Source organism: Chroicocephalus ridibundus, unplaced genomic scaffold (genome assembly GCF_963924245.1).
Source record: "Chroicocephalus ridibundus unplaced genomic scaffold, bChrRid1.1 SCAFFOLD_219, whole genome shotgun sequence".
Lineage (NCBI taxonomy): Eukaryota > Metazoa > Chordata > Aves > Charadriiformes > Laridae > Chroicocephalus > Chroicocephalus ridibundus.
Window position 1 is genome coordinate 28,590 of NW_026961300.1, and position 14,229 is coordinate 42,818.

General features: G+C 45.6%; 1 protein-coding gene across 1 annotated transcript; it reads right to left on the reverse strand.

Moving 5' to 3' along the window:
* Nucleotides 1-10,004: 10,004 nt before the first annotated feature.
* LOC134509226 (olfactory receptor 13G1-like) lies at nt 10,005-10,940 on the reverse strand. The gene has a single exon (XM_063321699.1). The coding sequence runs from the start codon at nt 10,938-10,940 to the stop codon at nt 10,005-10,007; it is 936 nt and encodes a 311-aa protein (XP_063177769.1).
* Nucleotides 10,941-14,229: the final 3,289 nt, after the last annotated feature.

Here is a 14,229-nt window from a genome sequence, read left to right on the forward strand (position 1 = left end):
AGTCTTTATTTCAGTCGGGTCTATGATCCTTCCTTCCAGGGGCCGTCTATAAGTCACCAGGAGGGGCACGAAAGGTCGCTTCCCAGAGAGCTGTGTACTGTAATACAGTGAATAAGGGACTGCCATTGCTCTTGGAAGAACATAGATCTGTTCTAGGTTAGCAAGACAAGAGTTAAGGACATGCCAGGCTTTTTCTAGACTCCTTTTGGCTTGAACTTATTTCAGCTTGATCTTAGAGGTACCGGCTGTAGCAACATTTGCCCAGCAGATTGATGACTGATATCTAACTTATCCTAGCTGTAACAGAAAAGTTGTCAGGTGATTAATGTCCAACTTGGTTTTAGCTTTAACTTTTTAACTCCATTGGAGCATGCGACTCTGAAGATAAATGCTGTTCTCCCTTTAAGCTTCATCTCTGCTATCTGGAGCAGACACAGCGCTAATGTCTGAGTGCATTGGCAGCCCCCTCCTTCCCTGGGCGTCAGTGGGGAGACAGAGGAGTCACCTTCCCCAGAGATGCAAATGGGATGGGGCTGAGAGGAATGTCCCTGCCACACTTCTTGGGGTGCAGAAGGAGGAAAGAAGGGCATTGGGGACCTCCCATTTTGGAGAGGTGAATCATGGCTGTGAGGAAGTACTGGTAGCTCAGCTTACTTCAGCCACCAACAAATGCATTGTTGACCCAGGGACAGGTTTTGGCTTCTTCCCTCCAAGATACTTCCAAGGGTTGATCGAACTTGGTCTCCATGGCCTGGAGGGAATACCAGACTCTGCTTCTTTCTCCCCATTGACCACTGGCAGAGGCTGAAAAGGCAACCTCAGTCAGCCACGGCCGCCTAATTCTGAAGGAGTCAATCCCACTTTAGTCTTCTGCAGAATGTGAGCTGAATCCCCTTTTCGGAGCCTCACCAGGCTCTGCTGCATCAGTTTGGAAAAGGCTGTGCTTGTTGCCCCACCTCAGTTTCTCTTTTTCTCACAGCAGGCTGAAATGCTTTGGAGGTCTGGGGAGGGACAGCCATTGCCTGAGGTGTTGAAACAGTTTGCACCCACTCAGAGCTTTCATCCTCCACAGGGATACACTTGTGCAGTGCTCCCTCCCTGAAATCCCACAGGAGGCACCCTCCAGGACACCGATTATTTCCATAACACCAGGATATGGCATTCAGGTGCTTCAGGTCCAGAGCTCCATCTATGGATGGAAGAGTGAAAAAGCTAAACTTTCTGTTGGCCTTCCTGCGAGGTAAGGGCTTTCAGAGAGAATAGGTAGGTAAGCGATATGGGGCAGAACAGGTGACACCCAGACCTGAGTCCTCATTCACAGGCACCATCACACTCTTCATTCACAGTGTTCAGCGGGGGAACCTCTCCTAATTGCACTTGTCATTAACATCTCCAGACACAATTCATCCCAGCCTCAGAGAAGGGTGCATTCGAGTTTGGGTGCATCACTTTTTGAGCAGCCCACCCATCCCAGAATTTCTATGGACCCTTAGCTGCTTTCCTTCAGCATCTCCATCTCCCTCTAAAGGCTCAAAAGCCATGGGGAGCAAATAAGCGGGGACATCATTGTGCTCACCCACAATCTTGGGAAATTGGGAAAACCCTAAGATGCACTCTGGGCAGAGGGTTCTGTTCCTCAAGCATGGGCTTTCCCTGAGCATGCACGCAGGTTTGTAATGGGTATTTACCACAAGCACACACTAGATGCTGCTCCTTCCCCACTCCCCACTCTATGCACTCAGCAGCCTCTTAATGGCAACAGAACACAGAGCCCTAAAACCACAGCTGGGAGCCCAGAGGTACTCAGCACCCGCGGTGCCAATTCTTCTCCTGACAGGAAAAAAGGCATCTGATATGATATGACATCAGTTGTGTGTTTTCCTCTGTTATTGGGGAGGAAAGCATAGAGCGGCATGAGCCAGTGAGGGAAGAAACTGTGACTATAGGAAGTACACGTGGAGAGATCTGTAATACCTTACCTAGGCTGTGGCCTGTGGTTATGATAATCACAGCAATAGCAGGCGCATTTATGTCAGTTATGTCTCTTTAAATTTGCCAGTATGTGACTACAATATAACTGTGATATGATTGACTCTAACAATTGGCAGTGGATACCTATCAAGCAGTCAGCCACACAGCCATGGTCACTATTAGCAGTGCAGTGTTACAGTTATGCAGGCACTTTCAGATGCCTTTGGACAAGCACTCTCAGATCCCTGAGAGCTACCAACCTGCTGAGTTCCACAAGACCTGCATGGAGAAAGGGAATGGGAACAACAGTCATCACCTAGAGAGTTTCTCCTGCTTGGATTCAGGAAAGCATGTGATTCCAGGTGCCTCTCTTCCTCCTCTCTCTCTCAGTCTATACAGAGAGTGTGCTTGGGAACACCTTCATTGTTGTGCTGGTGGCAACACACCAGCATCTCCCCAGCCCAGTGGAGAATTTGTCCAGCTTGGAGATCTGCTACGCTTCCACCGATCTTCCTAGGCTGCTGGCCAGCTTCCTGACTGTTGCACCACCTCTGCTCAGGACTGCTATGGTTCAGCTCTATTTCTTTGAATCTCTTGTAGTCTCCAAGTGTTACCTGCTGACCACCATGTCCTACGAACAGTACCCGGCCGTATGTCACCTCATGCTCTATACAAGAATGGTGAACTGGAAGGTGTTTTTCCAGCTGGCAGTTGGCTTGTGGCATGGAGGAACGACTAGTTCCACAATCATCACATACTTCTCAAGCCTATTGAAGTTTTGTGGCCCCAACCCAATTGACAATTGACGTCACAACGTCTGTGATTTGATCTCTTTGCTGGAGCTCTCCTGTAGTGACACCAGGCTGCTATAATGTCCATCCCAGATGCGGTCTTACTATTTTTATTCCCTCTGGCATCCTATGTCTGCATTACAGATTCCATCCTGAGGATCTTATCAAGTAAGGGGAGGCAGAAGGCCTTTTATACCATGTGTGAGAACTGAAAGCCTTCTCACACATCACTGTGGTCAACATTTTCTAAGGGACACTTCTTACTGTCTCTTTGCTGCCTGGGACACCTCCACTGAGTAACCTGAACAAAACCTTCTCCTTTTTCTATACCATCTTCCCACCCCTGGTCAATCCACTGTAAGCCTGAGGAATGGAGAGGTCAAGCAATCCTTGAGAAAAGCTGTCAGGAACACGGTGGCCTGCCCTGAGAGTGCACCCTAGCTGTGCATCACTGGCTACAAAACACTCTTTATTTCTCCTCAAAACTGTAGGGATGATGTGGAGGGAATACATTACGTAGCAGGTATATCTCTGGAGGTGTCTGGCTGTCAGAACAATTTTAGAAAGGCAGGCAGGGAGAGAGAAGAATTCCTTTCAGAAACATGAGTCTTCACTAAAAGGTAGTGGAACAAAATGTTTTTGCTTTATTCCTTTGAGGTAAAAAGAACATTCTTGCATGTGGGAACTATATACACAAGAACTATAGTCTTTCTGCATGAGATACCAAGAAAGACCACCTAGAAGGCTACTGGGGGCAATCAGGCATGTGCATCGTGAAAATCAGCAGTTTCAGCTATCTTCTTGTCCCAAGAAGTGCCGTGCAAGACGCCAACGTACACAGAGACCAAAGGTATTTTATTATAGTTTATTTGCGCAGAGATGGGCACTAGGTGGTATTCCACAAAGCTAGCGTACCTGTTCACAAAATCTTCAGTACATTTATATGAATCAAAACACAGAAGTACATGCCTTTAGTTATGATTATTGGTTAGTACCTTATTTTAACAATTTCAATTGGTTAGTATTATTCCTTGCTTTCATTTAAAGTTACAGTGCCCTTTAATTGATATGCACGTGCTCCAGTACAGTGGGGGGTAAGCCTGTTCATCTCCAATTGAGTTGGAGATCTCCCCCTGCCACCTTTCCCTTAGTTAAAGCTGACTTTTGCTGACTTTATGGTTTTTTTGCAATTATTTGGCTTTCAGCACCTCCTGGGCTACGATGTTTTGTTTTTATCAGCCTTTAGTCCTTCTTTATCAGCCTTTCAGATCTTCTTCAAGGATACAGTCATTAGTAAGGCATGCATTAATAAAGTAGCCAAGCTTACTTATTACAAAGTAGAATATCCCTTTTTCTGCTGTACATTAATCCAGCAGGCTCGTACAGACTGCTGCTCCGGGGGTGTGCTCAGAATGGCAGGTTTAGGGATTGTGCTGGCTGTTTGGGGTTAGCCATGAAAAATGAGCTAGACATGAGAACAAGGGGTTAGAAAAGGAAAAAGATACTTGGAGAAGATTTCACCCTCCCCCACGTAGAAGTTCACAGTTCAGGTGCTAAAACTTGTTCATCTCACCTGTTTTTTTTGGTTTGGTTTGGTTTTTTTTTGTTCAGTTGTTTGGTTTGGGTTTGGGTTTTTTTGTTGGTTTTTTTGTGTTGGTTTTTTTTACAGTCATTAACATTTACTGTTCTTGTTTGCTTAGCATTTGCAAAACAACCACATCTGTTTCCAAATTTGTGTCTTCCTTCTGGGTGTTTAACACCTTTCTTTCAAAACCAGCCTATTCAGCTAAGGAAAGAAAAGTTCCTGTGTGACTGCCTAGAGCCAGAACCTGCCAGGAGCTCTGGCTGCAGGGAGATATCTCCAGAGCCCTGGCTATTTAGTGTGAACAAGGGCTGACTCATTGCCAGAAGGCTTATGGACAGTGCTGAACAACATGTTTCTCAGGTGTCTGGTGAGGTAATGCCTGATACTTTCTTCTGGCCTCAGGTTATTCAGTTGCCAACAGGATGTGCTGATATTATCATTCATGCTCGTTGTGGTCCTTTTAAGATTTTCAGGCCAGACCCTTTTTAAAGTTTAAGACTTCAACGTCCCTCTTGTACAGAGGGGCCCAGAACTGAACACAGCACTCGAGGTGAGGCCTCACCAGCGCCGAGTACAGAGGCACCATCACTTCCCTGCTCCTGCTGGCCACGCTATTCCTGATAAAAGCCAGAATGCTATTGGCCTTCTTGGCCACCTGGGCACACTGCTGGCTCATGTTAAGCTGGCCGTCCACCAGCACCCCCAGGTCCTTTTCTGCCGGGCAGCTTTCCAGCCACTCTTCCCCAAGCCTGTAGCATTACTTGGGGTTGTCATGACGGAAATGCAGGACCCGGCACTTGGCCTTATTAAACCTCATACAGTTGGCCTTGGTCCATCGATCCAGCCTGTCCAGCTCTGTAGAGCCTTCCTACCCTGAAGCAGATCAACACTCCCACCTAGTTTGGTGTCGTCTGCAAAGTTACTGAGGGTGCACTCAATCCCCTCATCCAGATCATTCACAAAGATATTAAACAAAACTTGCCCCTAAACTGAGCCCTGAGAGACACCAATGGTGACGGGCCGCCAAGAGGATTTCACCCCATTAATCACGACTCTCTGGACATGGCCATCCAGCCAGTTTTTACCCCAGCAAAGAGTACACTTGTCTATGCCATGATTCGCCAGCTTCTCCAGGAGAATGCTGTGGGGGACGCTGTCAAAGGCCTTACCAAAGTCCAGATAGACAATGTCCACAGCCTTCCCAGCATCCAGAAGGCAGGTCACATGGTCATAGAAAGAGATCAGGTCAGTTAAGCAGGACCTCCCTTTCCTAAACCCATGCTGGCTGGCCCTGATCCCTTGGCTGGCCCTGATCCCTTTAAGGTGGTAAACCCTCCTGTTATTCCTAAGTTCCTTCAGAAGTTCCTTATGCATCCAGACCGGCCATTTTCCCCGCCCTTTACACTTGCGATACTTGGGGACAGCCTGCTCCTGGGCCTTTAAGATTTCCTTCTTGAAGTGTGTCCAGCCTTCCTGGACCCCTTTGCCCTTCAGGACTATCACCCAAGGGACTCTTTCAACCAGTGTCCTGAACAAGCCAAAGTGCGCCCTCCAGAAGTCCAAGGTGGAGGTTTTGCTAACCCCCCTCCTTACATCACTACAAATTGAAAACTTGACCATTTCATGATTGCTAAACCCAAGACGACCTCCGACCACCACATCTCCCACAAGTCCTTCCCTGTTTGTGAACAGTAGGTCCAGCGAGGCACCTCCCCTGGTAGGCTCACCTACCAGTTGGGTCAGGAAGTTCTCTTCCATGCACTTGAGGAACCTTCTAGCCTGCCTGCTCTCTGCTGTGTTATATTTCCAGCAGATACTCAGCAGGTTGAAGTCCCCAACCAGAACAAGGGCTGGCGATTGCGAGACTTCAGCCAGCCGCTTACAGAATACTTCATCTGTCTCCTCATCCTGGTTGCGTGGTCTATAGCATACTCCCAGCACAAGATCTCCCTTATTTGCCTTCCCCTTCATCCTTACCCATAAACACTCGACTTTATCATCACTGGAATCTAGCGCTATACAATCAAAACATTCCCTGATGCACAGAGCCACACCCCCACCTCTCCTTCCTTGCCTATCCCTTCTGAAGAGCTTATAGCCATTCATCGCAGCATGCCAGTCGTGACAGTCATCCCACCACGTTTCCATGATGGCAACTACATCATAGGTGCCCTGCTGCACAACGGCTTCCAGCTCATCCTGTTTGTTGCCCATGCTACGTGCATTTGTGTAGATGCACTTGAGCTGGGCTACCGATTTCACCCCCATCCTTGGCCCTTTATCCCTAGGCTCGTTACTAGTGGGCCTGGTTTTATCCCCTTCCCCCTTCGTTTCTAGTTTAAAGCCCTGTCTATGAGCCTTGCTAATTCCTGGCCTAGTCCCCTTTTCCCCTTTTGGGATAGGCTTTTCCCATTCTTAGCAAGCAGGCCTGGTGTCCTGCAGATCAAACTATGATCACAGAACCCAAAGTCCTGCTGGTATCACTAGTTTTGGAGCCAGGTGTCGATCTGTCCAATTTTCTTGTTTACCCATTCGTCAGTCCCCAAAACTGGAAGGGCAGAGGAGAACACAGTTTATGCTCCCGAACCCTTGACAAGCCGTCCCAACGCCCTGGAAACTTTCTTCATTGCCCTCAGACTTCTAGTGTCCAGCTCCTCACTCTCTGCCTGTACGATCAAAAGAGGGTAATAATGTGAGGGCTGTATCAGGCCAGGAAGCTTCCTGGCTATATCCTTAACGCGGGCCCCAGGGAGGCAGCAGACCTCCCTGTGGGAAGGGTCCGGCCTGCATATGGCACGCTCAGTTCCCCTCAGAATGGAACCCCCTATGAGTATTGCCCTCCTCCTGCTCTTCACAGAAGCAGTCTTAATGCGTGGAGCTGGCTGCTTTGGCAATTCCCCGGATGGGGCTTTATTGCATACTTAATTACCTCATCGTCTGTCTCCAGAGGCCCGTATCTGTTCTGTACGGGCAGATCCCATGGGCTTTCTCCAAGAGCACTGCAGAGTTCATCTGCACCTATGCGGATACCACGAGTAGCAGGTGGATCCCATTCGTCCAGAGCCAGACTGTGACTGGCTCACAATAAGATGTGACTGCCTATCCTGACCATTGCCTGTAATTAACACCTTCAGTTTTGCAGTGAGGTTGACCTCAGCTCTGTGTATAACTAGAAAAGCTAAAAATATTATTTCTAAATGCCAGTAGTCAACCTGGAACCCGTCCTCCCTGATGTGCGCTGTAGAGAAATGAACATCTGGAGACAACTGTTTATTTTCCCTAATATTTCTGTCCAAAAAAAGTGGAGTTATGTGGCTGCCATGTGGATGGATCCTGCCTGCCTTTATGCTCTGGCTCAAAGGAGAGCTTAAGGGTTCTAAGTTGCCTTTGCTTTGTAGTTCTTAGAATTGTAAAGCTGTGTGAGTCAATTATTCCCTCCCTTCGGGTTGGGGATGAATTGCTTAAGTATGAGCATCTTACGCCATAGGAGCTGGCAGGTAAGGTGCAAGACACACACGTGTCCTACAGGAGTATCACCTGTTGGCTGCAGAGATTACTTCAAGTCATCCAAAATGTTACCAAATGTTTATCTTTAGGTAACTAAAAGCTACCAGCCCCAAAAAGTAGCTGAGAAGAATCCCAGGCAGCATTAGAGTTGGTGTGCTGCATCCCTTCTTCTGATTGAACTGGAGAGAGGCTGATCAGCCCTTTCCTTCAGCATTGTGGATTCTCTGGAGAAAAGAGCTTTATGCAAAGAAAGAACAGATAAAGTGTGAAGAAGCAATGAGGCAGAACCAGGAGAGGTTGTCCCAGGGGGTGGAGAGACCAGTGTATCTGTGGAAGAAACGCTTGGACAATCTAGTGTAAAGGATGTGGCAGGTAGGATCTCAGCTGCAGGGCGGCAGGTGGAACTGGACAGAAAGAAGTTTTGGGGTGGCGTTTTGGGAGCTGGGTCCTTGTATGAACAGTAGTCTCTGTCACAGGTCCCTGACATGACTGGCATGGCATTGCTCTGTAGAAGTCTTTCTCTGCACGGCTTTAACAGTGTGTCCCAAGTCAGGAGCTCTGGCAGGGCTGCAAAACTGTTCAATATTTAAGGTGAGAACATAGGCATACAACATTCCTTTCACTTGCAAGAAATAAAAACTCTGCTGATTAAAATCAGCATGCCATTTGAAATAAAGTGCACTCATTTGCCTTAGGATTTGGTATGTATTACAAATATTTGTAAGAGCAAGATGTAGAGACAAACCCTACAGGCTCTGAAGAAATTACATAGGTGTCTCCTAACCTTCCCTAACGTAGCTGATTCTGAACTAAATTTACTTCATCTGGCTGTCTCTGGGATTGTTTCCCACTGGAACCAAAAAAGCATAGATGATAAGATCAGAGGAATTTCGTTTCACAGGTGGTTTCTAAAGTTTCATGAGGTCACTGCCCTCCTTACAGCAGGTAAAGTTATTTCTTCTTTGAACACGTGATTCTTAATCTCTAAGAAAAAACACCAAAATACTCCAAAAATAGTTGTATATCCTCTAGAAGATAAACTCTCTGAAACCGTAAGCAAAATGCAAAGGCAATATGGAGAAGATTAATTTTTTTTTTAATATTTGTTTTTAGATGGTTAAGTTCCTCCGTCTTTCCTTTCCTCCTTCTTTCCTTCTGTTATGGCAATAAAAGGTAAAGCAACCAAGAAAGCAGTGAAAGTAATCATCGGTTTACTGAAAGTGAGCCTACATCCCCTAAAATTTCTTCCCCAAAGTGTTAAGTAAAGTAATTTTGTTAACATTTTTTTCACTTTGTTCAACAAGATGGAGTTCCACTAACTGTGACGAGGATTTAGAAGTCCATCTCTGGTGGACAAATATCTGCACCCCATGAGGACAGGAGTGTATTCTGAGGCATACAGTATATCCTTCAGAAGACAAGTACACACAGGATTTTACACACCATCTAAAAATCCAAGGGCACACAAATAGTTGTAGAAGCATATCTTAAAAATAATGTATTTCTATTGTTATCTACTTAGGCTGTTTCTTTTTATTGTTTTCCTTTGCAGTGTCTTAACAAAAGTAAATCTGGAGAAGAATGAGGGAAAATCATGACCAATAGCCTGAGACTGAGCAGATAATCATGGAGATTTGTTTCTCATAATATTAAATGATGATTTGATTAATGATTTTTATGTTCTTAAGCAAAGATCTGCTTTTCTATATAAAAAACACTAGAAACATAAATGTTGGATAGTTTATCAATAGGTGGGCTGAGGTAATGGTAGGAGGGCATTCTACTTTACAATAGGGAGAAACAGACCTTTAAGGGAGAATCTCAGAAGCAGAAGGAGGTCTGGAAAATTCAGAGGCATTACCTCTTTAAAGCGCCTTTTCCTCTCTGCTGACCAAAACTAGAGATTGACTCAAGAGATCACTGGATTCAAAGCAACAAACACTTCTAAGGTACACTTCACCTCAGCCTGCTCTGAGTATCCTCAGTTCAGATTATTTCTTCTTAAGAACTACCATTGTTGCAGCCATATGAACTTCACTGAAAACAACATCACCCTTATTAGCAGCAAAGGTTGACACAACACTGCGACTACCCATGAGCGTGGACCATGCAGAACAGGGCCGACAAGGATGGGGATGTGGCTATGTGTATTAATTTTTCCTGAGAAATGATACAAATTCACAGAATGCCGCTTTGATGACTTTGTTTCGCAAGCTGTAGATCAGAGGGTTCACAGTGGGAGTCACCAGAGCATACATAATACTCACTGGTTTGTTTTTCTTTTCTAATAGAGCGCTAGTTGGCTGGATATAGGTGTAGATGATGCTGGAGTAGAACAAGCCAACAACAGCAAGGTGTGAGGAGCAGGTGGAGAAGGCTTTCCACTTCCCTTCAGAACCCTGGATCTTCAGGATGGTGATAATGATAAGGCAATAGGAGAGGATGACCAGCAGGAAGTTTCCCATGCCTAAGATGATGTCTGCCGTGTAAACCATGATTTCACTGAGATAGGTTGAGCTGCAGGACAGGGCAAGGACTGGGGGTATCTCACATAAGAAATTTTGGACTAAATTTGGCCCACAAAAGTCCAACTGTGCCACAAGAAGGGTGTTTATGAGGGAATTGACAGTACCGATTCCCCAGACACCAGCCATTAAAGTGATGCAAGTCCCCTTGCTCATCATGCTTACATAGTGAGGAGGCCGGCAGATGGCCAGGTACCGGTCATAGGACATGACTGTTAACAGTATAAGCTCTGTTGAGCCTGAGAAAGTGAAGATGTAGAGCTGTGCTACACAACCCTCAAATGAGATGGTGTTCTTGCCCAGGATCAGGTTCTCCAACATCTTGGGCAGCACTGAGGAGATAATTACCAGGTCAAGGATGGCCAGGTTGGAGATGAAAAAGTACATAGGGTTGTGAAGCCGTGGGTGGACAATGGTAGCTATAATGACAAATGAGTTGCTGAGGATAGCAGTGAGGTAGACACACAAAGATATTGCAATATAGAGACCTTGGAGGTGAGGGTTGTCAAAAACACTCTCAAGGATGAATTCAGAGACCTTGGTGAGATTCTGTGGGTGCATTTGCCTTGGGGTCCCCTACGTAGGAACAAAAATAAAGACATTACTGCATCATGGCCAGAACATATTCAACGCTAACAGGACTTTTGGGGTTTTTCCTTTTTTTTCCCTTTCTCTTCTTTTCTTTTTCTCCTGAAATAGTATCAGAGACATTTTAAAGCAATCACATTGCATAGTGGATCTTCCCTGACTGTGGTATGGACTTAGACTTCTACACACGAATCCCCAAACTTAGATGCTGAAACCTAATTTCTTCCAGTGCTGTTTGGGTGCAAAATAAGTCTGCATTGGGCTAAAAGCAACACCTTTCAGAAGTGAGCGCAAGGAGAGGAATAGGGAATATTGTGTCATTGTACCACAGAGTAACAGATAGACAGAAGAGAACAGCGATATTGATTTACTAATTTATAAATAAATACGTAATGTAAATAATTACTTTTTAAAAAGAATTTCACTGTTCCCTGAGGAACGGAGAAACTTGTTTAGCAGCTGTGTATCATGCACCCTACATACTTTAACTATGACCGATCAGGGCTATGAAGGGATCTCAGCTACTGAAGGTACATGCCTATTAATTGCAAGCAGAAAAGGTTAACGTTTCTGACCATCTTTGGTGATTGTCCTCCAGGAATCTGGCTGATAATGGAGAGATCAGAGACTGTCTGCATGAGGATTTACTCAGCAGTGTAAGGTTGAAGCTGTCTCTGGGCTTGCATTTCACCAAACTAGAGTGCTGCTAGCTGCAACTGGCGATCTTCCCAAATATGGTCATTACTAGTAGATTTTACATAGTTCCATCTGGTTCATCCCATTTTGACAATCTAAAATTGTGCCTGGGATTCCATTCCAAATGACCAAGCAGAGGTTCTCATACTCAGGTACAAGAAACAGAGTTATAATTTCTGCCTTGTAGTGCAATGGTACAAAATTAGCTCTTCAGTGGAATTCAACTCATCTCCCTGCACTTCCAGGCGACCTGCAAACAGAGTCTGATGGAGATTTCCCCTTTCACTGGTGTCAACTGAGAGAGACTGACTCATCTATAGCACACTCATCTCTTGATGAAGACACAAGTCTAAGATGGTTTACCCGAATCACCGTGCAGAGGCACCAGCATTTTCTCCCCTGTGTTGATTAAAACTTAGCTCAGAATTAGGTGACTAACTTGGGGTTGAATGAATCTCCAGTGATCATATTTTTCATACAATATTAAGGCATTACTGGAATGAAAAGTGTGGAGCAAGTCTCTGCTCATTTCCCATTGAATTGAAGATGGAGATATTGAAGGTGGAGATATGGAGTTCCTGACACTAAAGTATTAATTTAAGACTGTAATAGTTAGTTCTGTTTACCTATAGCATTGAAAGAGTCAGACAAATATAGAACAAGGAATATAATTCATTGTTGCTTTATTAGACCCAGTGAAGAATGTACGAAAGAGAAAACAGCAAAGAAAATAGAAAAGGACCCAGCAGCAAAGGATTAATATTCTCACCTTTCATCAGAAGCACAAATAGTCTTCACAAGCCTTTCTGAAATAGTATCTTAAAATGCACCCCATCTATCAAGGTAATTTCTGCTGGAGGTTTCTCCTCCCTCATGAATGGAGGCTAGAATGAGCTCAAAAGCATGCCCCAAGAGAAGGAGGCAAGTACTTCTAACTCAGTTCAGCACTGAAGTCATGACCTGCAATAACCAAATGCCCCGTGGAGTGAGACCCAGACAGGTTTGTTACCTAATTTGCCTCTAGGGGAGAAGTTTCTCTTCATTTTCCCTCCTTGACAACCCTGGTATTAGTAAAGCTGATTTCTACTCAGACTTGCTGGTTATGATTCTTGGGCTTGAAAACTAACAGTGTACTGGGCTGTATCATGAGGAGGACAGCCAGCAGGCTATGGAGGGAAGTGTTTATTCCCTTTTACCCAGCACTGGTTAGACAGAATCTGGAATAGCACATCCAGTATGGGGTCCTCCTGTATAAGAAAGATGTTCATAAGCTTGGGTGAGTCCGGTGGAGATAAGTAAGATGGCCAAGGTGCTGGAAGAACACACTGTATTTGATGAGACTCAGGGAACTGAGTTTCTTGTTCCTGGAAAACAGAAGGCTTAGTGGGACCTTATGACAGCTTAATAATTCCCAAGGGGAAAAGGAGGGGTTCCTGTAAAAAATAGCCTAAAGAAGGATTAGTTCATGGTTTTTCTCATATTTTCATGCACATCGCCCCTATCCTGAGGAGCTGTTAAGGTGGCAAACTATGCAGGCTTCTGTAAAGCCTGTATTCATATTAAACAGGAAGAGAGGAAAAGAAGTTTCAGAATGATTCCTTTAACCATGAATGAAACACAGAACTTTATTCGCAATGGGATGGGAACAGGGAAGCTGTTGGTGGAGGTCCCAGGTCAGTTACTGGGTAGACTGAGTATCTCAGCCCAGCTGTGGGGAGATGCACAGTGTGCCTGTGTGGGATTGCTCATGTTTGTGGGAGGTTTGTAGGTCGGTCTGGGTCTGTGCCAGCTGTTGTAGTGGTGCTGGACCTCAGGACACACAGGCCCATGTGAGGGTAACTGGGGATTCAAGGACAGGCACTGCACACTCTAAGTGTCTAGGGCAGTGACTGGGAGATCTGTATCGTATGTGTACATGTATGTATGTTTACACTCGTATGTATGCTCCACTGACAGATCCTCAACCTGATCAGCCAGAGGTGAATCGGGATAGGTGCCATCAGCATTTGCAGAGTGTTTCTATCCACATTGATCTGTGTGGCCAGCCTGAAGATGTAGTCCTGCCAGGGGTGCACATGTGAATGTGCCTGGAGGGGTCCATCTGCTCTGGGAAACCCTGGCAGGAGGCACTGCAGCTGCTGCTTCAGTCCCTGTGCTGGGTCCTAGATCATGCGATGGCCCCTGCAGCTTGGGGTGAGGTGTCCTCTGGGACCCCAGCCCTCCAGACACTGCCACTTCCAACAGCTGCCTCTGCTTTGGCCTGACAGGAAATGAATTTTGGGCATTCATTCAGAAGCAGTAGTAAGTTGTGCATTACACGAAATCTTCCATTTACTCCTTCCTGATCTCACCTCAGCTGTCCTCACAGACCTTTCACTGAGTACTAAGGCTGCAGATTCCTTCTACCAGCACGCCCCAGGGAATCCCCTGTCCAGAGCAGAGTGTCGCCTTCAAGTCATCCTAGGCTTATAAAAGTATTATTAAATGTATGATATTGATTGTACTAACTTATAGGTATAGTAAATGAAAAGACTGCATGGATGTCTCCTTCTACATGATTTCTGGA

Coding starts and splice junctions, on each gene's coding strand:
- LOC134509226 (XM_063321699.1), bottom strand. CDS start 10,940: ATGCACCCACAGAATCTCACCAAGGTCTCTGAATTCATCCTTGAGAGT.